The sequence below is a fragment of the Pithys albifrons genome, chromosome 18 (genome assembly GCF_047495875.1).
Source record: "Pithys albifrons albifrons isolate INPA30051 chromosome 18, PitAlb_v1, whole genome shotgun sequence".
Classification (NCBI taxonomy): domain Eukaryota; kingdom Metazoa; phylum Chordata; class Aves; order Passeriformes; family Thamnophilidae; genus Pithys; species Pithys albifrons.
The window spans coordinates 8,808,599-8,829,706 of record NC_092475.1 but is presented as its reverse complement, the minus strand read 5'-3'; the positions used below and the strand labels follow the sequence as shown (position 1 = coordinate 8,829,706).

General features: G+C 44.8%; 2 protein-coding genes across 5 annotated transcripts; one reads left to right on the top strand and one right to left on the bottom strand.

Annotated features, from left to right (window-relative positions):
- The first annotated feature begins 3,627 nt into the window (after positions 1–3,627).
- Positions 3,628–13,111, top strand: EPB42 (erythrocyte membrane protein band 4.2). The gene is made up of 13 exons (XM_071572510.1): positions 3,628–3,736; positions 4,998–5,183; positions 5,825–6,055; positions 6,642–6,760; positions 7,478–7,600; positions 7,978–8,155; positions 8,506–8,644; positions 9,013–9,116; positions 9,438–9,680; positions 10,499–10,819; positions 11,273–11,433; positions 11,846–11,979; positions 12,864–13,111. Exons 1-13 carry the CDS (start codon positions 3,727–3,729, stop codon positions 13,012–13,014), a joined length of 2,100 nt encoding a protein of 699 aa, XP_071428611.1. The 5' UTR covers positions 3,628–3,726; the 3' UTR covers positions 13,015–13,111.
- On the bottom strand, positions 12,093–20,876 carry CCNDBP1 (cyclin D1 binding protein 1). Of its 4 annotated transcripts, XR_011699319.1 has the most exons (12): positions 20,657–20,875; positions 20,514–20,573; positions 19,780–19,859; positions 19,059–19,140; positions 18,508–18,604; positions 17,151–17,224; positions 16,769–16,845; positions 15,874–16,127; positions 15,413–15,473; positions 14,364–14,410; positions 13,297–13,981; positions 12,093–12,275 (listed from the first exon to the last, which is right to left on the bottom strand). XR_011699319.1 is itself a non-coding variant. In XM_071572514.1 (11 exons), the coding sequence occupies exons 1-11, from the start codon at positions 20,721–20,723 to the stop codon at positions 13,873–13,875; spliced, it is 1,008 nt and encodes a 335-aa protein (XP_071428615.1). In that variant the 5' UTR covers positions 20,724–20,875; the 3' UTR covers positions 12,093–13,872. The 4 variants fall into 4 exon arrangements, 3 of the variants coding, with proteins under 3 accessions (XP_071428615.1, XP_071428617.1, XP_071428616.1); XM_071572514.1 differs by having other exon boundaries at positions 12,093–13,981; XM_071572516.1 differs by having other exon boundaries at positions 12,093–13,981; positions 20,664–20,739.
- Positions 20,877–21,108: the final 232 nt, after the last annotated feature.

Sequence of the window (21,108 nt, the reverse complement as noted above, 5' to 3'; positions counted from 1 at the left end):
TCCACTTGACACCAAGTACTGTCCAGCAATGCAGGCCCAGAAAGAATGTTCCATGCACGCAAACTGACCCTGTGACACAGATTAAACTGAGGTCTCATTCATATTTGTTTGATTTAAAGCCAACAAAATCTTCGTAACATGTAAACTCCTATTTTATTACATCAATTACAGTATTTTGCTACCAACACGTACACTTAAAGGGGATGTGGAAGCTGGTTAAAACTAGTCAGCCCAGCGAGACTGGAATGAAGGTTGAAAAGGACACACACACATACACACAGGAATTCGGATTTCTCGAGGCAAAGGAGAGGGGAATGGGTAGCTTTGCACCTGTCAATTAAGTCTTGCAAGATCTTGGAAAGTCAAGGTGTATGATCCTCCACTAACCTCAGAGAAGGCCTTGAGGTAGTGATGGTATTTCACAAAATCTCATTAAATCTTGCAAGAATGCAGACTGTCATTACATTTAATACACAGTACAGCAAAACCATTCAAATTCCTACAGTATTCCTTCTTAAATACAATCCAAGCAATTATTTCAGACAGTGTTTGTCACGGGAGCTTGGAATGACCTCATCCTAATTATCTGTAAAGGAAGCCTGCTGTTCAAAGGGAAATCAGCTGTAAAGCCTGTGCCAAGTTCCAAGCTTTGCAACACTCCTTGGGTTTTCACAGTGTCAGCATTTTCATCTGCCCTCAACAACCACACCCAGCTCAGTTTGAGTGTGAAAATGCAGATCTGGCTACTGCCATGTATGAGAAACACATTCTTCCTGCATGAGACATAAGCCAACTGTTCAATTAAACCGATGATTATTACAGAGAAAAACATGTAAGTGCCTAAGGAAGGATTTAAATAGCTTCTGTCAAACCTACAATCTTTATACAGCCCTTGGTCAGAAGTCAGTGGGAGTTGGTGGAGTAAAATATGGCTAATTGCCAGTATTTTTCTTTATAAATACACTTTAAATGTGAGAATGCCCAGGAGGCTGACCCAGCCAGCCCTCATTCCAGTCTAATCACTGAAAAAAAATCCAGTGAGCACTGGCTGATATGACACATACTTACTATAAATTCGTCTTGAAAAACACTGAAATCAACCTCCACAGTGGTGAATGTTTCTCCCCACCATTCTCTTCTTCTGATCTTTGATTTAGGTAGTCAATGAGATTACTTCTGTTTTACAGATTAAAAAAGATTAACCAGAAATAGCCAAAGTTGGTAGTTTCAAATCACTTTGTTTTGTCACCAAAGATGCACTGCTTTACCACTTGGTCTGTTACTCTCATATACTGAATGTGGAGGGCACTGCTCACTATAAAAGACAAACCCAAAGGCACAGTGTAAGCATTTCTTGTTGCTATAAAGAAACAAGAAATTCCCCTCAAGAGGACAATTCTTATCTAATTCATGGATATGTCATTGTTAGAGTTGGAAATGCAGACACAATACAAGGGAAACTCAGATGTATATACTTTTTTGATCACTACATTCAGAAAGAGACCCAGTTATTAAAGATGTTCATGTAACAGTTTAAACTTCTCTTTTTAAAGGTAATAAACACAATAAAGATTTTCATGGATTTTAGTTTGGATCTGTAAAACAACAAGAATCCCCACCTGGACAGCCCTAGATGTACTGACAGCCTTGGTCCATTCTCACCTGATGGAATGCCAGTACAAGCATTTCAGCACTGTGTTTACTTTTTCAGAGGGCCTTTTCAGCCCATTTTAGTGTAATGAAAGACAAGGGGATGGGTAAGTAGTGCTCTGTTCACAGTTCACAAAGTGCATCCTATGTAGGAAATCTTACTTGCAGTTGCCAATTTGACCAAGAGATGGTACTGTGGGTACACACAGCCATTGCAAGGCAATGCTGATAGGATAAATACCTGCTTGTGTCTGAAACATTCTGATTTAGATCTCATAAACACGTACGTGTACTGCAGAGGTGCATTTAAGAATACTGATCATGCAGAAAGTCAGAATTTTGAGCACAATCAGTTGGTTTACAATTTGCGTACACTGAAGGAGCACAAATCACTCAATCACATGCTGTGTTGAACTCTTTACATAAAAAACAGGTTCAAGACATATACAAGAATCACACATAATTGACATTGAAAAATGCACGTCGACAATAAGTGCACAGAATTTTCTTGAAGATCTACTCAGTGTTTTTATACTTAGTGTTTTCCAATTTCTTCAAATCTGGTGACCTCCCAGGCTTCCCAATAAAAGTCAAAGCAGTCAAAGCTCACATAAGGCAGCAGCATGTCCTTGCACAAAAAAAGAGAACAATATACTAGAGTGCATTATGCAAACAATTGCCAGCAGGTCAAGAGAGGTGATCCTTTCCTTTATTCACCACTGAGAGGCCACACATGGAGTGCTGTGCCAGAGCTGGGTTCATCACTACAAGAGACATGGACAGGCTGGAGAGAGCCCAGTAAAGGGCCATAAAGATTAGGAAGGCACTGGGAACACCTCACGTATGGGGAAAGGCTGAGAGAGCTGGACCTGTTCAGCCTGGACAAGGCCCAGGGGGAAACTTGTCCAAGTATATAAATACTTGACAGGAGGGTGGAAAGAGGATGAAACCAGGCTCTTTTCAGTAGTGCCCAGGGACAGAGGCAGTGGACACAAACTGAAACACAGGAGGTTCCCTCTGAATGCCAGGAATCACTTTTTCCCTGTGAGGGTGACCAAACACTGACACAGGGTGCTCAGAGAGGTTGTGGAGTCTCCATTCTTGGAGATATTCAAAGCCATCTGGACACATTCTTGGGCTTGCTTGAGCAGGGGCTGGGCAAGATGACCTCTGAGGTCCCTTCCAACCTCAACCATTCTGTGATTCTGTGAAAGTAAATTGATACAATTAAGGCTGTGCTGTAAAAAATTAAAACAAAGAGAGTTTGCATTTAGCTTAAATGATGCATATAAGCAAGTGATTGTAAAGTCCAACATGGAAACACCAAGAAAAATACTAGGCTCACTGGGTTATATTGTATAATCAGTGTCTCAAATTATTCTTGAATTAGTGGAACATCATAGCTGTCTGCAAAACTGTTGGTGATAAACTCCATAGTGGAAGTTGTTAATTTCTGATGTCTTATTTCTTTTGAGTAATTACTTATCAATCCAGTGATGTTACAGTAACTTCTAAGAATGTATTTAGTCCAAGTCTCCAGTGCAATATTTTTAAATAGTCTCCATTATACTACACAAACTCTACTCTTTTAGTTTTGCTTTTAACATATTACCTCATTTTGAAGTGGTTTCACTTTTTTGAATTGGGCACAAGAGCACTGGATGTACTATTTTTTTTAAACCCCCTGAAGGGTTTAGAATCTAACATTTGAAGTGCATTCTGTGCATTGTTTAGAGCCATATTGAGATTAGCATTTCCTACTCTGGCATCCCCAGTGCCCAACCTCTTGAAGAAATTGCCACTAGCTGTCTCTAAATGCTTTGCATCCCGCTGTGGAATTTAACCTCATCTGTAGGGTGTCTTCAGTGTGGTCTGAGAGATAAAAGAGTCCTTGACATCTGCACATCAGGCCAGTTAGATAAGCTGGAAAGGTGGCAACATCACGTCCCACCCTGTATGAAAAAATCAAGCAAACAACTTTGCAAGAGGACAGTTTTTAAAGAAAGCTAGAGGAAGGAGCCACTGCCCACCCCAACAAGCAGGAGCTGAAGACTTTCACAGTACAGAGAAGTAGCCATGGGCCAAGGTAAGCAAAAATCACTTTGGTTAGTTCCAAGCATTTGCAAGCTGTGTGCCAGGAGAAAACAATGTTCCTGCTCTAAGACAGCATTCATGAAGCTTGTAGAAGAGCTGAGTTTACGGGGCAAGAGACAAGACAGTACTCTAAAGACTAAGGGATGGCAGACTTGCACAAAAAGGCACAGCAAACAAAAGCTGGAATTAATGTCTAAGAGGAGTCTGAGAAGCATCAAGAATTTTGAGAAGCTAAGGCAGACAGGGGAGAGTTTGGAAGCAAAGGCAAGAGAGGTATCCTCAACACAGCTCAAGGGTGGGGGAGGTAAGCCAGACTATGCAACTGAAGCAGAGAGATGACTAAATGTTTTAGCCACTGAAGCAGGGAGAGGGTGCAGGTTCCAAGCAAGATCCATGAAAAGGCCTATGAAGGAAAAGGAGCCAGACCCCACATCACTATTAGTCTTCAAGACAGCCAGGGCAGACACCTTCATCACAGAGAAGCAAATATTAGGTCAGAGCTGGCTCCATAAAGCTTGAAATGGTGCAGGGCTGTGAACTGGATCCCTTGAAGGGTTTTGAAAGCAAGACCAGAATCATTCACTGAAAACAACATGTGAAAAAAATTAATATAGGGAAAAGAAAACCAAAGCACACAATCCAGTGGGACTCCCACAGCAAACACAGAAAGGACAACCACAATGGGAGAAGGTATTGACAGGACATGTTAAATATAAGGAAAGAGTAGACCAACGAAAAGTGTAACAAGTAGTTGTGGCTTTAGCACGGAAGCAATGTATTTAGATAGCAGAGGACAATGGAACAATTTTTTCCTCTCTTCTGATGCTGGACAGAAGCACGTATGATGTGTGCAATGCATGTGAAGCAGACAGGAGGAGGAAGAGGGGAAGGAGGAGGAGAAGCTTTTCTGTTTCCTGCTGATTTGGGTATGGGATTGTCAACTAATGTGGTGCTAAGTAGGGAAACTGGTGTTTGATGGATCCCAGCGACATTGCATTTGAACCAGCAGTGAAGTTTGCACCAGTGCACTCAAGGGTGTCAGGTATAGGCAAAGGCAGCTCAATTGTCACTTGACACCCCAACAACCAAGCTCAGACTGAAGGCTCCTACAGATACTGGGCAGAAAGTCTCAAAGGCAGGAGGGGAATGTCTGAGTGGACAAAATGCTTGATCAGCTGTTTGTGGCTCAGAATGTGGCTCAGGGCCAGACTGCAGGCAGTTCCAAACTCATTCTGTATCTTCTCACACTACAGGTCCGAGCGTCAAAAACTGTGATTTCAAGATCCCAATGAACAACAATAACCACCACACAGAAGAAATCACCACTGAAAGGCTTATTGTGAGGCGGGGGCAGCCATTCACCATCACTGTGAACTTCTCAGCTCCAGTCCACAACTACCTGCAGCAGATGAAGAGGACCTCCCTCGTCGCACAGACAGGTAAGATCCAAACCTACCAGAGCTTGGGTCCTCCACAATCCTGAAGAACACAGCTCGTGGCAAAAGCTATCACCACAGCTGGACAGAGATGCCACATTTAGACATGAGACCAGTGAACTGTTCACCTAAGACACAGCAGTCTCCTGCTGCTGCAGGGACACAACCAGATCCCTTTCAGAAGAGACACTGCAGCACAGTAACCAATACAGGTTTACTACTCCATGATTTGAAAGTACTCACAAGATCTCTCCTGGCTTTTGGTTTTAGAATGTTCAAACTTAGCTGGCCTTACAGAGTGTTTTTTACTGAGACCTCTGAGAAGGGCAGCAACATTCAGCCCCAGCTTGTTTTACCAAAACGTGAACATTTGGCTGTGACTTTTGTTCTAAGACTGATTTCCAGGAGCAGCACGTCTGCACCATTCTGGCTGTTCCTGGTTTCTACAAATCTGTGAAATACACAACTCACTTTCAAATGTGGAGGCCTGAGTGCAGTACTAACTTTAGGAAGATTCTCTAGGCATTAAGCTGCTAAAGGGTTAAGACTTTCTCACAAAGAGGTCTGTGGCTCCTTGCAGTCTGCATAGATGAGGAATAAACAAAATGTCTGGAATAAACACAACCAGTTTCCTTTAACTGCAGGATCACACCCTTCCAAGGCAGATGAAATCGAGACTGAATTTCCCATCTCCAGCCTGGGAGACCAGAAGCAGTGGAGTGCAGCAGTGGAAGAACAGGACCTGTGCTTCTGGACCCTCTCTGTGACCACACCTGCCAATGCTCCCATTGGCCAGTACTCTCTGTTTCTACGTGCCTCCCAATCTTTCTACTCCCTGGGAAAATTCACCCTTCTTTTTAATCCCTGGTGCCGAGGTATGTGGTAAGAAACATAAGGGCAGGCTGGGAACAGTCACTTCCCAAAACCAGCTTTTGAGCTCTGGCACTTTGCCCCCATGGAGGTTGAGGCTGACTCACCCAGTGCTCCCTGCCACTCATGCCCTGCTCCTCACAGCACCTGAGGAGAGAGGAAGGGGCTAATAAAGCTCAAAGTTGCCTATGTCAGCATTTCTGTCCCATTCCTGGAGAACTCCACTGCCAGAGCCCTGCCCTTCTCTAAGGGAAGCATGTTTGATGAAGTGTTTCCTATAATAAACTTTTAAAGATAAGTCAAGACTGCAATTGGTCTGATCAAGGCCACTGTATCTTTCTTAGTATTAGAGAAGTTATGAGCCAGGACAGTGGAAGAGCCAGGCACTGGAGGAACTTTTTGAAGAAGGAAGCAGAGATGACAATGAAATTATTTATTCCTATGTGATTCACAATCTGTGGTGTTTTTCACGGCAGAATGACAGGGACTGCCAAAATCCCTGGAGTGCAGTGGTGTCTGCTGATGTAAGAGGTGCAAGTGACTCTGAGACCAGGAGTGCTTTCCCTCTGATGCTTTTTTCCTCCAATCTAGATGACGAAGTGTTCTTGGCTAATGAGGCACAGCGGCAGGAGTACATTTTAAACCAAGAGGGTATCATCTACTCAGGGACTGAAAATGCAGTCATAGCACAACCCTGGGACTTCAGTCAGGTAAGCAAGAGGTCCACCATATCTGTGCTCTCTTACAGCCACCAGCAGAGGAAAGGTACATACATTCTGTGTGTACAGGATGCAGATAGACTTATCCATCTCTTATCCATCCACATGCTGTGGTTCTGATGAAAGACCTTGCTCTCTGCACTCACTATCTTTGTCTAATACTGTGCAGGAGAACTGGGACCTGTGTATGAAATCACATGTGATTTTAGCTTCCTTCTCAGGATGTCCTCTGTAAAGATTTGCATTGATCTGTATCTGAGCTTTGTGCACCCTCCTTTCAACAACAGGTATAAAAGCATTTAACAGAACTTAGTAATACTGTCTCTATATTACAGGTAAAGTGAAGACAAGTAGATCTTTCGATTTCCCAAGGCCATCTGACACAGCCAGTGGTTAGAACAGGATTTTATTCCACTTTAGTGCCAGCAGATCACAAAAGTACCTCTGTGCCAACTTAGAGTGCTCCAGAAAAGCCGCAATTTCTCTCAATCAGGGGATGCAGTACTATGCTAATGCATTTTCCACCTTCAACAGAGCTGAAGGTCTGCCTTCAGTATGTTGTGCTCCCCCTCCAGTTCTCTGCCTGGAGCTCTTCTCAGCCCACTTATCAGCAGAAAGGGAGAAACAATCTGCACAGCTACAAACCTTTGCAGGGACTCAAGAGAACAAAGTTCAGGCCAATCCTGAAATGATGTGTTCTTGTTTCAGTTTGAGGAGGACATTGTTGACATCTGCTTCAGACTGCTGCGCCTGGGTGAACAGCATCAAGGACACAAGGATCTCACCCAGCGCAAGAGCCCTGTCCATGTCTGCCGTGCAGTTGCTGCCATGGTAAGGAGAGCAGACAGCAGCACTGGCCCTAGCAGGATGCATCTTCTCAATCCCAGTCCAGAAAAGCCCCCTGATCAAAGAGGAAGCCTGCCCAGGGCTTTTCCAAACAACATCTCCTGCCCATCTCCAGCCTGTCCTGATCTTCCTGCAGAAGACAAGTAGTGCTGCAGGAGTTTCTTAGCAGTGACAGTATACTTACTGAATAAATCTCAGAGGAGACTGCTGCACTTGCTCTGCTTAGCCATGACCTTCATGCTTTGCACAAAATATCCTCTTGGTTTCATCTGCCTTAGGAGTAGCTTCGTCAAACAGGATCGGCTGGACCTACCAAAAAGAGGCAATCCCTTAATACATCTTTATCTCCTCCTTCCCTGCAGCTGAACTGCAATGAGGTCAAAGGAATCCTGACACAATGTGAGGCTGGGCAATACTATAATAGGACACCTCCTTCCAAGCGGCTGGGAAACAGCCCCATGCTCCAGCAGTGGATTGCATCCAAGTTGCAGCCTGTCCACTACGGGCAGTGCTGGGTGTTTGCTGCATTCATGTGTTCAGGTACAGTGGTGCTTCAAAGACTTTTGTGCTGAGCAAAGCCTTATTTGGTCTGCAGGACCTCTATTATATGCCTAAATTTCTGGATTAACATAGATCCTGCAACATACCCTTTAATGTTTAGGTGAGAGGCAGATCTTCACTTTCCTCATCAGCACTTGGCATCATTAGCTTTCACCAAATGCACCTATGAGATCATATTTCCTGGGGGGTCAGTGACTCTTGCAAAGTCCAATCAACAGGCCTGGTGCCATTCCTAACAGGCCCAGCACCTAAAAAGGCTCTACATCTATCAGCAGAGGCACCCTTAGGGCAGGATGCACAACTGATTTCTGGCTCTCTCTTCTGCACAGTTCTGAGGTGCCTGGGAATTCCTACCAGGGTGGTCACTGGCTTTACGTGGGCTCACAACACTAAGAGCAGCCTGAGTGTGGATGAGTATTATGATGAAGATGGGACACTGCTGACACAGGACAAGCGTGCTCGTGTCTGGTAAGAAAACATGGCAGTGCCCAAGCAAGAATTTTGAGACAATACCTGGATGTAGGAAGTGATAGAGAGGGGGAAAAGGAAGAGGTAAAACACCTTCAGGGAGGTGCATAGGAGACAGCTCAGCTGAGATCCTGTCTACACGACCTGTTCCTAATAAATTGTGCAACCCAAACTGAAGAGTGCCCTATTACTAGGGCCCACAATGATGACCCAGTCCAGCTGGAGAAACTCTACCTGTATCAAAAAGAATGGTCTCTGCTCTCCTCTGAACTCTCTCAAATGAGCATTAATTGCCTGTGGTTTGTTAAAATGTTACCGTACCTCAGGGCTCATTCTTTGGTATAAGCTCGTGGTGTTGTCTCTTGCAGGACCTTCCACGTTTGGAACGAATGCTGGATGGCCCGGGCAGATCTGCTGCCGAAGTACAGTGGGTGGCAGGCACTGGATGCCACCTGCCAGGAAAAAAGCGAAGGCAAGATATCAGAGATGGGCTTGAGAAACAGCAGGGGGGAAGTGGAGTGGGGAGCAAACAAAGCAGTTCTGTATTCCTCCCTTCCCCAGCTTTCAGAGGAAGGATGCAGAAGGACAGGGACTCACCCTGTTGACTTCAGGCCTCAAATCATTATTTATCTGTTTTGTGCAGCTTGTGTAGCTTTCAAGAGCTCTATCACAGCACTTCTTCCTAATGTCTTCCTAAACCAGATACTTCACCAGTACCAGTATAGGTCTAACTTACAGATGGGTTTAGTTGGTAAAGCACCTGAATCTTAACATGGCCACATTTTCTCTTCAGGTCCATCTTTCTGTGGGCCAGCCCCTGTGCATGCCATCAAGGAAGGGGACACAGAAGTTGATTATGATGTCTGCTACTTCTTTGCTGCCATAAATGCCACGTGTCAGGTCTGGATACAGAAAGCAGATGACACCCTCAAGCCAGTTTTTGGTGGCACAAAATACACTGGTAACAACATCAGCACCAAGAGTGTTGACAGTGAACGCTGTGAGGACATCACACACAAGTACAAGTATCCTGAAGGTAACGGGTAGGCAAGTGGCTGAGCACATTCCTTGCCAGTGTTACAAGGGAAGAGTAATAGATTAGGGAACAGAGCCAAACCAGAGCACCAGAGTCATCCACTTCTCACTACCTCCTGTTCAGTGGCACAAGAACACCTAACTCTGCCTACAGAACAAAAGCAGAGGTCATAGTCTAAATTTCATTCTGCTTAATTGCATTAACCAGGTCTGTAGAAGACTGAGTGTTTCTTCACCAGACACTTCCACATCTGAAAAAACTTTTCTGATTTCTGTTATACCTCTACATTCTGTACATTCACCTCCGATTACCTCTGTAATAGATAGATAGACCTATTTCAGACTCCAGCTTTCTGAAAAAGACTATTATGCTCTCAGATATTGCCTAAATTTCTTTCTCTAAAAGCAGTTCCAGAGTCTGAGTACTGTTTCCTTCACCCAACCCTGCCATCTCATCTTAGCCTGTGGCATGTTGTCTCCTTGGCTGCACTCCATCATATGAGAACATAGCCCTGTGCCTTAGCCACAGCAACAGTTAAGAGGCCACTGACTCCTTTATTCTGACAAATGTTAGCACCAAGGCACTTTAAAAGCTATGACAATTCTTCCCAAGTAGTATCTGTCAGGTACATACAAAGAATATCCTGTCAGCTGAAACTGTCAAACTGCTCCAACCAGAAGCTCAAAAGGATATCTATGCTCTTAGAAACAGTTATCTACAGTACTGTCAGGATAAATCAATGCCATTCTCCTGCACTTGCTGCTCCACACTAGTAAACTGGAAAGAGTACTAAAATATGTGCTTCTTTTTTGTGACAGGCTCTCTCAAGGAAAAAGAAGTACTTGTCAAAGCCTACAGAAATATAAAGAAACTTGAGGCAACCACCAGCAGCAGCAAAACACAGTTTAGCTCCAGTCCTATTGGCCCCGAAGAGCCAGTTAACCTTTTCATCCAGCTCCAGTCGAACAGTACTCTGCAACTGGGACAAGACATTCCACTTTCCATTGAAGTGTTTAACCTCAGTGGTGGAGAAAAGGCTACTCACCTGGTACTCGGAGTCCAGTCTCTACACTATAATGGTGTGCCCATTACCCAACTCTGGAAGGAAGAGTTTCATTTTAACCTCCAAAGCAATGAAGGTAAGGATGGATGGGTGCACGGCTAGAAAAGTTTATCTAGTTCTCACTTCAGCAAAAATGCTCTTATCCATAAGTTTACAAAAGGTTGGCTGAATAGTTGACTGTAAGTGATAGCCCAGAGAGCTGGAAGAGTGTTCCTCACAGGAGATATTCAAGGACAATCTAGACACAATCCTGTGCCATGTGCTCTGGGATGAGCCTGTTTGGGCAGGGAGGTTGGACCAGATGACCCACTGTGGTCCCATCTACACATACTGATTCTGCAATTCTGTGAAATAAAACACTTCGGCAACAACACCTTAGAGATTTTCAATTTGCAAATCCAGTTGGGATCACTTAAGCATTTAAATGCTGTAGCTTTCAGTACAGGGTTGGGCACCAAACACTCCAAGGTGTCATGCAGAAAAAGACCAGACTGTACTTACCATCTGTTATTTCACTGCTCTATTCCAGTCAACAACCTGAAAGTCCTTGTGCCTTACTCATGGTATGGAAAAGAGTTGGGAGAGAACCACCTGCTCAGGCTGACTGCTGTGCTGAGAGACGAGGACTCCTCCTACATATACCTGGCACAGGAAGAGATCAGCATTTCTGATCCCCTTCTCACTGTTGAGGTTAGATTGAGCTATCATTCTGCTGCAGTAGGGAGAAAACAGCTTTCCTAGCCATAAGCAGCAAAACAATTCTGCTGGGTTCAGTGGCTCTCCTCATGCTGTGTTCTTACAAAGCACTGAGATGTCAGTTTGGAAAAGGTGAGTTGGGCCACTGTTTGTACAGTACTCCCACTTCTACTTTTGCTATGTCTGAGTATGAGGAAATCCTCATGACTCTTAATTCACTGACTAGTCTGGAAATTAGAGATTGCAGAAGGAAACTAGAGCAGAAGAAACTAACCTCGACTTTGCCTCTTCTGCCAACTGGCAGCTCAGGCTAACATCACTGGCACAAAACTACATATATCCCCCTTTAATCACAGAAGAATCTCTTTCCTTCTCTCAGTTTCAGCTCATTTTCTTCTTTCAACAGCTTCCAGAAAACATGGTACAGTATCAGCCAAGTACAGCAAGGATCAGGCTCCTGAACCCTCTCACTGAGCCCCTGGAGCAGTGTGTGATAGCAGTTGCAGGGCGAGGGCTAATTTACAGACAAAGGAAGTACAGGTAAGTGCAAATCTAAGGACAGCAAATGCAAAGAGTCATAATACAAGTTAAAGAAACCCGTACACAGGAAAGGCTGTCCCCAAAAATAACCAGCCAACAACATGGCAGGAAGATACTGCTTTAGCATGAAAGCCCCAGGCATTCCATCCTTTATTTACAGATAATACAGAAGATTTTCACAATACAAATGGGAAGCTAACAGAGCTTTCAACGGATGTGTAATACTTAAGTTGAAGCCAATATGGCATCTGTGAAAGCTTCAATCCCAAAGGCCTAGACAGCCAAAGGAAAACCTCCTGCCAACGAAAAGGACAAAAGAAATACTGTAAGACTTAGTCAGAAACACACATTAAATACGACAATAGTTAGAGGTCACTGAAATGAGCCATGATGTTTAGAAATTATTTGCTGTTGAGAAATCAATTACTTTTTAGTGAGCCACTTGAACATCCTTAAGTGGAGTAAAACTTCCACCCATTACCCATTGTAAGCAATAAAGACAGTCCCTGGGTACAACTGTAGTGGTGTCTTCTTCCCTTCTCTACTGAAGAACCAGGTGAATGTGACTTAGCCAAGAGTCATCCAAAAAGGGATGCTTTCCTTCCCAGGACAAACACCTCACATTTCTCTGAAGAAGCTGCTTTAGGTCAAAGTCACCTTAGATGGCTCCATGGGGAATTTTCACTCTCCTTTCCCATCTTCCGCCCAAACTACTGTCAGATGACAATTGCATTCTGATAGTTTAGGTACCTGCTAGCTTTCTTCTATTTCTTTCTTTCCTTTTTTTGGCACCACACTCCTGTCTAGCAAATACATGTTTTAGGCCCGGGGAGCTAGAAACACAAACAGGTGTGATTCCTTTAAAATCCTTTTTCACCTTTCAGGCTGGGATCTGTGCAAGCTAAAAGCACTCAAGAGCTGCAAATCCCATTCACCCCGACCCAAGTAGGGCACAGAAGACTCACTGCACAACTTACCTACCCTAAACTCCAGAACCTGAAGAGCTACAGAACTACCAACATTGCAGCTGCCTGAAGCTCAGCTTAGAACGAGTCCTGCTGTCCTGCTTACAAAAGAGTGGTTGTGATCTGTGCCCTGATCTTAGGCAAACACAGTTTAATAAAAGTTAAGTTTAAAACCATGTGTGATTTTGATTATTTATACAAATTAACTGTCTCCCATCTGCCACTATGTTCACTGTCAAGTTTTAGAACTTGAACCATACTGTGACAAAGAGGGGCTGAATGCTCAAGCAGACACTGCATTTCTCACCACACACATGTGCTGAACCCACCCCTGCTCAATCATTTTCCCTACCTGTGACAAGAAAAGGATATCCTGGAACTTTAAAGTTATGATGGATGTAGCATTTCTCTATACTCTTCTCTCCCTATAGACCCTTGACATTGATAAGGTAGAAAACAGTATTTCCTGCTGCTTTCTGAGGAAATAAAAAAGAGAAAGCTCATTTACTGCTCTCTAAGGTTAGAGAGGAAATAGCAACAATGCAGCATATTTTTAATGGTTCATTGGGCTGCTTGCAAAAGAAGCAAGTCCCTTTTCTTCTGTATATATCCTCTGTCCCCTGAAGACAGATAAAGCAACTAATGCAAATCTAGCACATTTTATTTTTCTTTGAACCCCACAGTAGTTGCAAAGTCCGAAGAATGGGGGACATTAAGATGCAGCACTGCATCATCCCAAGAATCCAAGTAAATGACAACTTCTGCAATGGCAAAGCGCAGCTTGATGGAAATGTTTTTTCAAGAGGCAGTAAAGTTCTCTCCTAGAAACATTGTTCTCATTGTTTTCCAGGCAGCTGAAGAACAGCAAGATTCACTGGAAAAGCATATGCCAGAGTCAGTGGTAGCAACACACATGGGCACAGAAGAGCTAAAGTTGACCCTGTGTGAAGTTCTTGATTTTGTTCATGTTGTGATCTACTGCATCATTTAGAAACTGCACCCAGCCTTCCTCTGATGGTGGACATACATGGCTTGTCCTGCAAAAGTGGAGGAAATTCATTAGGAAAGCCTCCTGGGTGTCTTATACCTATGCATCCAGGCAACACAATGGTACTGTGAAGTGCTGAATAACCACAGCATGAAAACAGAGCTGCTATAGCCCCCGAGAGGCTATAGAGACCCCACATCCATGTCTGCAGTCCCAAACCTTAACACAAATGTGTGTGGCAGCCACTTTCATCCCTACTATCCTTTTCTTATTCCCATCCCTCTGTAACTAGATAACATCACAATTATTCCAAATAATTCCAAAATGCCACCATTTACTGCCTAGAAAGGAGTCATCTTCGACATGAGACAGAAAGGTTTCAACCTTCATAGCAGGGAACACACACTTACAAAACTGTAGCTCATACTCACTTTGCAATCTCTAAGATTTTCTTTAATACTGAGGCCAACTTAGCAGCCTAGAAAGAAACAAAAGGCAAAAAAAGTGAGCCAAACGTGGGGAAAAATAGGGTCTCAGCAGTACTGGAAAGGAGGAGGAATGCAGGAATGCTCAATAGCCAAGAATAAGTAAAACTGCCACCAATCTTGATGCAGAATGAAGTTATCTATCACTGCCATGCCGGAAGTGTCTCCCACCCTACTGCTGGCTGGAACAGGTGAAAAATAGACTGTTTTTAAAGCATATATTAAAATGCTTTCTTTAAAAAAGGTGAGCCTATTAGAATTTGGCAACTGATTATTATGATATGAAGTTAGAAGTGACTGACTTCAGTGCTACTTGATATTAAGTAATACTTTCTTTTTCATTACAAAAATCAAGCCATTGGCCAAAGGCATGAAACCAGAACTAAGAAAAAAATCTCAGATATGAGAAGATTTGAACTTAAGTTATAATGCAAGGGACTTCTGGGTGTCATCTAGTACAACCCCCTACTCAAAGCAAGGCCCACCCCAAAGTTCAGCCAGGCTACCAGATCATTGCCCACTCAAATTTTGAGTATTGCCAAAGATGTAGATTCGATTGCTTCTTTGAGTCGCTTGTTTCAGTGCTTCAACACACTCACTGCAAGAGTTTTTAATTTGCATTTTTAATCTAGGTAACTTTATTTGAGCAAGTCTGCATTACCCAAGGAAGAAAGGACACATGCAGTGTATCAGTAGCCTTAGACCTTGCTTTTTGAGGTTCTGTCACTGGATATCTATATGGCTTATAGTTCAGAGCTAAAGCTTCAGGTGGTCATGCTCTTCCTTAGAGAGGTAAAGATGAGGAATGTATTTCTATCTGAAGGAAGCTAAGTGTCCAAGAACCAAAAGGCATCCTTCATCCATAAGAAATCAGTACTGAGGCAGTCACTAACACTCACCTCTCCCTGACAGTCACATAATCTCTCCAATTTGATTTCTCCCCATTCTCTCTACAGCCCAGTCAGCAGTCCCCCATACCGGCTGCACATACTCACATTAAGTCGCACAGCCAGTGGGTTCACAGGTGGGTACATGCTCAGTGCCAGCTCATCAACACTAGAATAGAGAAGAGGGGGACAATGCAAGAAAGGTCCTGATAGCACAACTCATGGATCCCAGTCAAAGCCTATATCCAGCCTTGAATGTAAGTCATGAACAGCAGTGCATTCAGCTGTACCCATGGGATGCTTCTCAATGACTTCTCAGACCCCTGTGTTCCCCTGTCACTGTGGAGTGAGACTTGGCCACAGCTCCACCCTAAACTGCAGTGTATGTTCCTCTCCTGACCTGCACAACTCTCAACAGCTTATGCCACAATAGTCTTCCCACCACACCTGCATCCACCACCTGCTCACAGCTCCAGTATCATAAAGGTTGTCCTGGTCTGTTCTCTAGACCTTGAGAAAGACCAGGACTGCTCTAGAGCAAAAAGCAGCACAGGGAGAGACCTGCTTACCTCGGACTGATCTCATTAGCAATGTCTGCAAGGTCATCCAGCTGAGCAATCTGCTCTGGAGACTCAGCTTTGCCATAGGCTTTCACTGCACCCAGGACCTTCTTCAGGCAAGCTTTAGAAGCCTTCATTAATCCCATGCAGGAGCTAAGCAGCTGCCGGTCAGCTTCTGACCAGTATGTGTCTCTGTTGCCCCGAAAGCCCAGCTCTTCATCTTCCATGATATCACCATAGGGATCCTGCCCTTCCACCAGTGCCTGAGAACACAGATGCACTGAAAACCCAGAGCCTGACATCAGTTCCAGCAATACCCGTGAGAAAAGGGAAAACATCATCTAGACATCATGCCAATAATTAATTGGGGAATCTCAGCTGGTTAATCCTAGAACTGGATTATGAAAACTAATCCCCCACTCTAATTCAACAGTGCAAACAGCAAGAAACTGGTGAATAATGACATCTTTACATCAATCTAAACTCCCTTCCACACACCTCATGCTAGTTCAGGATACAGCTTTATGGAAACCTTATATAAAGTGAACTAGGATTATGAGATGAGAAGCTCATTAAAATCCATGTAAAAAACAATAACCTAGGTCATATCAGAACAAATTTAAATTAAAGCTTGTATAAAACACAATCCCTCTATTCCATCACTGAACCACCAGAGAGGGTGGTTGGGCACTGGAACAGGGAAGTGATCATGGCCCTATGCCTGACAGAGCTCAAGAAGCATTTGGACAATACTCTCAGGCACATGCTGGGATTATTAGGGTTGTCCTGTACAGAGGCAGGGGTTGGACTTGATGATCCTTATGTGTCCCTTCCAACTCGGGATATTCTGTGAGTCTATTAATCCACCACTGCAAGTTCCTCTGAGACTTAGGGGCTTCCTTACATGTTCCATCTCCTCCACAGCATCCTTGACCACACCTAGACATGCAGCCAGAGCTGATGCAACTGCTGCCTGGTTATCTGCAAAAGAAAAAGGATAAAAATTGTGGCACTCCACTGTTTCAAATCAGTTTGCAACAACCTTCAGCTAGGTCTGCTGTTATTAGACCTTGAGACTGCAGGATCATAATTTTTGCAGTGCTCAGAGCTGTGCTGTTGTCATGCAAAGAATCTGGCCTGGCTTCCAAGCTAATACATTTCAAAACCAGCAAGGTTTTGGATGATAAGTGAGCCTTCGTTGTACCAGCTGGAATGCCCTTGCATAGGCTATTGGTATTCCAAGACAATATTTCCTAGTTTTCCTGCTCTGTATGTACAACACTCACCTCGTGGCAGGTTGGACACTTGCTCACAAGCCTCCCACACACCTCCAGTTGATATAAGCTGTTCCTGAGACAAGCTGAAACAAAACAGAAACACACAAAGTCAGACTCAATTACACCACTGTGCTTTTATTAACATCACTTTTTATTAACACCACTTTATTAACACCACATTTTATAAACACCACTGGTTTATACATATATATATATATATATAAACACCATATAAATTCTGCACCAAAGATAATGCACACTAATAGAAGTTTTCCTGGAAAGATGTCTCCAACCAGCTTGTCAGTAGCAGCCCATGTCTGTGTAAAGGAAGAAGTGTTGGCTCCTACTGTGCTTAATTATATTCATTGGAACAAGAAGCAGGAGACTTTTACAAAGGTCTCTCAAGATGCTTAGGTATATTATTTCTCTTTCAGAACCCATGCAAATCACAAGCCTGTATTAGAGATTGCTGAGGTAATACATAAAGAGAGGAAACCATCCATAGTGATCCAATAATTAGGTTTTATACAGGACAGTCATTGCCTGACAGCTCACCTCAAGGACAAAAACTGCCAATAGTTCAAATGCTATCCAGCAGCTTCACGTGAACCTGCTCCCAGCATCTTTCCTGGTCACAGACAGGATGAAAATCTATTGCCCATGTAGGCAAATGCATCTACCTCAGTTACTGGGACAAGAAGGTACTGTGAGAGCCTTGAGCATATTCCACCCTCCTCAGTTTAGTAGGCTCAGTTGTAAGTTCAGTTGGCTAAGAACCAGGTCAGCTGCTTTGCTGATAGGAGGCACTGGGAAGACAGCTAGAAGTGAGGGCAAGCCCACCCTTACCCTTGGAGATGCTTTTACCCTGAGGTTCTTTCACCAGGCCCTGTTTGAGCTCTCTCTCAGTTGTGCGGCAGGTTTGTCTGCATCCAATTTCACACACTCTTGACGCTGACCTGGATCCTAACTTGACTTTTCCGCCTTGACTTCAGACCCAATTCACTGTAATGGACAATCATTGGATGGTGTCTGATGCTAGTCACTCTCTCTGGACCTGACCCTGATCTTGACTTATTGGCCTGACCTTCCAGCTTGAAATCATCCCTTGGGCTTGTCTGATGATTTGACTCTCAAATGAATCTCACCACTGCTGCCCTACTCACTCAGATCCTGGGGAACTGAGCCTTTGCTCAAGAGGCTGCTGCCCCTTCCTGCTTTCAACAATGTTCTGTTTCTGCTTCCCCACTTCCCTTAGGAAGCAGTCTGCACTTGCTGCTTCCTAACAGGTATACTTGTAACTTTTTCTTCCTTTTTTTCCTGGAAAATTATCATAAAATCATAGAATCATGTGACTGAAAATTACAACCTCTCCACTGGAGCATTGAGAATTGTGTCTGTGAGCTGGATCATCCCTTCTACTACTTCAGTGGTAGCATCTCGTACCATCTTCCGAAGAGTAGTGCCTGGTTGAGATTGAGAAAGAGCAAGAAAGATGCCACAGTCAGTAATGACAGAAAGCAACAGCTGAAATGAACAGACGGACTGCTCTGTCTGTGTGGATACACTGTAAAAATGAAGCTACAGGTATTTTCAAGGAAGCAAAATACTTCCCAGTTGCAAAAGGACTCTGGACAAGGATTTCATTACTCCATAAATACCAACACTCAATCAACTATACAACTTTGCTACATTATCACGACTTCACAGATGTAAATCTGCAGTAGACAGACAAGGAGTTCACTCAAACACGTTCAAAGTCTACAGAATAACTGACAACAGGATAACCCGCTAATGAAAACTTGCTTTCCTGCAGATGTCAGATCTCATACTGGGCTCTGAAATATTCAGTTTCTTTACACAGTGGTGAAACAATCACCACCCTGTGTAGTGGTGACTGCCTTGCTGTCACTACCTCACCTTGGCCCTTGGGGAGCCAGTAATACACTGTGGCAACTGCCAGAATGGCATTTTGGACGTCTTCACTCAGCTTCCGGCAATCCTGAAAATGGAGAGGCAAAAGGATCACCTTTGGGTCACCATGAGTAGCACATGGCAGCAGTACATTTGTAAAGTCTCACATGAGTTCACTGGCTTTCAGACTGCTTTGAGAAAAGGGAAGCATAGTAATACTTCCTGCTTGAGAAACAAATTCAGCACAAGAAGATAAAATAAACAAGCTGTATGCATGATAAGCTACTTCATGATTTGGTAATAAAACATGCCCTGGTGTGGTGGTCATGCACCAGAGAGAAAGGAGTAGCTTAGGTCATTATTGTGAAGATTTTTTTTTCCTCTGCTTCAAACACAGGCATGAAAAACTACTCTCAATTAATACCGTGAATATTTCATACTCTTTGTTGGATATATGGTCTGTATTCTCCCGTATTCTGTCCCTATCAGCAACTAGCTGTAGCTGTTAAAGAATGTAAGAATACTTCTATTAAGTATGTCTCCTTAACTTAGAGAAATTAGTTCCCTGGGCACCCCTTGAATTGTGTTAATACACTCTATAATATACGGCCCAGAGCAACATCCCTTGTTTGCACTGAACCAAATTGTTTTAGTGAAGACACCCAAGAGATACCTGAAGCTTGTCATGTACACAACAATTTCACAGTCTGTGCAGGGTTTCACTCACCTCTGCAGAAGGTAGTGGAGGCCTTGAGAACGCCAGACTCAGCTTTGTAGCTTCCTGTGACGTTACTTGGAATGTCTGACCTAGAAAAAATTCAACGAGAGCAAGAGAAGAGAAAGTAGCTCAGGCAAAAGATGATGAGTGACACCTCTGATGCTACTACTTGATTACCATTACTTGCTTGCTTATCGTTAGTGCCTTCCAAGCCATATAAACACATAAACTAAATCCCACTCCAAAGTAAAACTCCCCAGTTCTATGCAAGTAGCTTGTGTCCTAGGTCTGCTTTTTTTCCATTTTTTTTACATGGCTGGTAATGATATCCACAACCCCAGTTTGCATCTTGGTCCACGACCCCTTCCCCAAGCTGTCCTGGGAGGCTTTGAGACCAACAGTTCAATATCAGCTGCTGCTTTGCCAGCACCCACACCCTGGAGTGCCAGGTGACCACTGTTCGCGTGGTCAGGTACTGCAATAGGTTGCCTAGGTTGGTGGTGGAGTCACCGGTGATCCCTGGAGGTGTTTGAGGCGCCTGGATCTGGCGCTGGGTGATGTGGTTTGGGGGCTACAGAGGCAGCGCTGGGCTGACAGCTGGGCTTGATCTTAAAGGTCTATTTCGACCTTGATGATTCCACGATTCTACGAATGGAGGGCACGTACCAAGAGCCGGCTGGAGCCCCGCCGGGATGGGAGCCCTGCCCCGCCCCGGCCCCGCCGCCCCCGCTCCCGGCCCGTACCTAGCGCGTCCCAGAAGCGCGGCGGCTCGAACGGCTCTCGGCCCTCGCCCGGTTCTCCCTCTGCAACGGCACAGACACAGCTCAGCCCGCGGGGACCCGGCTCGGCTCGGCCCGGCCCGCATCCCTCCCTGCCCGGCCCGCACCTCGCACCCGCGCCAGCACGGCCCGCAACGCTCCGCGCACGTCCCGCAGCGGCTCCCGCGCCTCCATCGCTGCGGGAGCGGCCGCCAGAGCGCCCCGCGCGTCACGTCCGCTCCCAGGGAGCGGCAGGAGCAGCGCTGTCCCGCCTCCCTCCGGCAGCCCCGCTCCCAAAGCGGCAGGATAAGCAATGTCCCGCCTCCCTCCGGCAGCCCCGCTCCTAAAGCGGCAGGATAAGCAACGTCCCGCCTCCCTCCGGCAGCCCCGCTCCCAAAGCGGCAGGATAAGCAACGTCCCGCCTCCCTCCGGCAGCCCCGCTCCCAAAGCGGCAGGATAAGCAACGTCCCGCCTCCCTCCGGCAGCCCCGTTCCCAAAGCGGCAGGATAAGCGCTGTCCCACCTCCCTCCGGCAGCCCCGCTCCCAGCGCGGCATTTTGGCGCTGTCCCGTCCTCCCGAT

Excerpts from the sequence above, each read along its gene's own strand:
- CCNDBP1 (XM_071572514.1), bottom strand. The coding sequence starts at position 20,723 with ATGGAGGCGCGGGAGCCGCTGCGGGACGTGCGCGGAGCGTTGCGGGCC. Across the intron at positions 17,225-18,507 it reads CTCAATGCTCCAGTGGAGAG|CTTGTCTCAGGAACAGCTTA; the intron begins GTTGTAATTTTC and ends GTTTTGTTTCAG. Across the intron at positions 14,411-15,412 it reads CACTGGCTGTGCGACTTAAT|GCTGCTAAGTTGGCCTCAGT; the intron begins GTGAGTATGTGC and ends GTTTCTTTCTAG.
- EPB42 (XM_071572510.1), top strand. Across the intron at positions 5,184-5,824 it reads CTCCCTCGTCGCACAGACAG|GATCACACCCTTCCAAGGCA; the intron begins GTAAGATCCAAA and ends CTTTAACTGCAG. Across the intron at positions 6,761-7,477 it reads AACCCTGGGACTTCAGTCAG|TTTGAGGAGGACATTGTTGA; the intron begins GTAAGCAAGAGG and ends TTCTTGTTTCAG.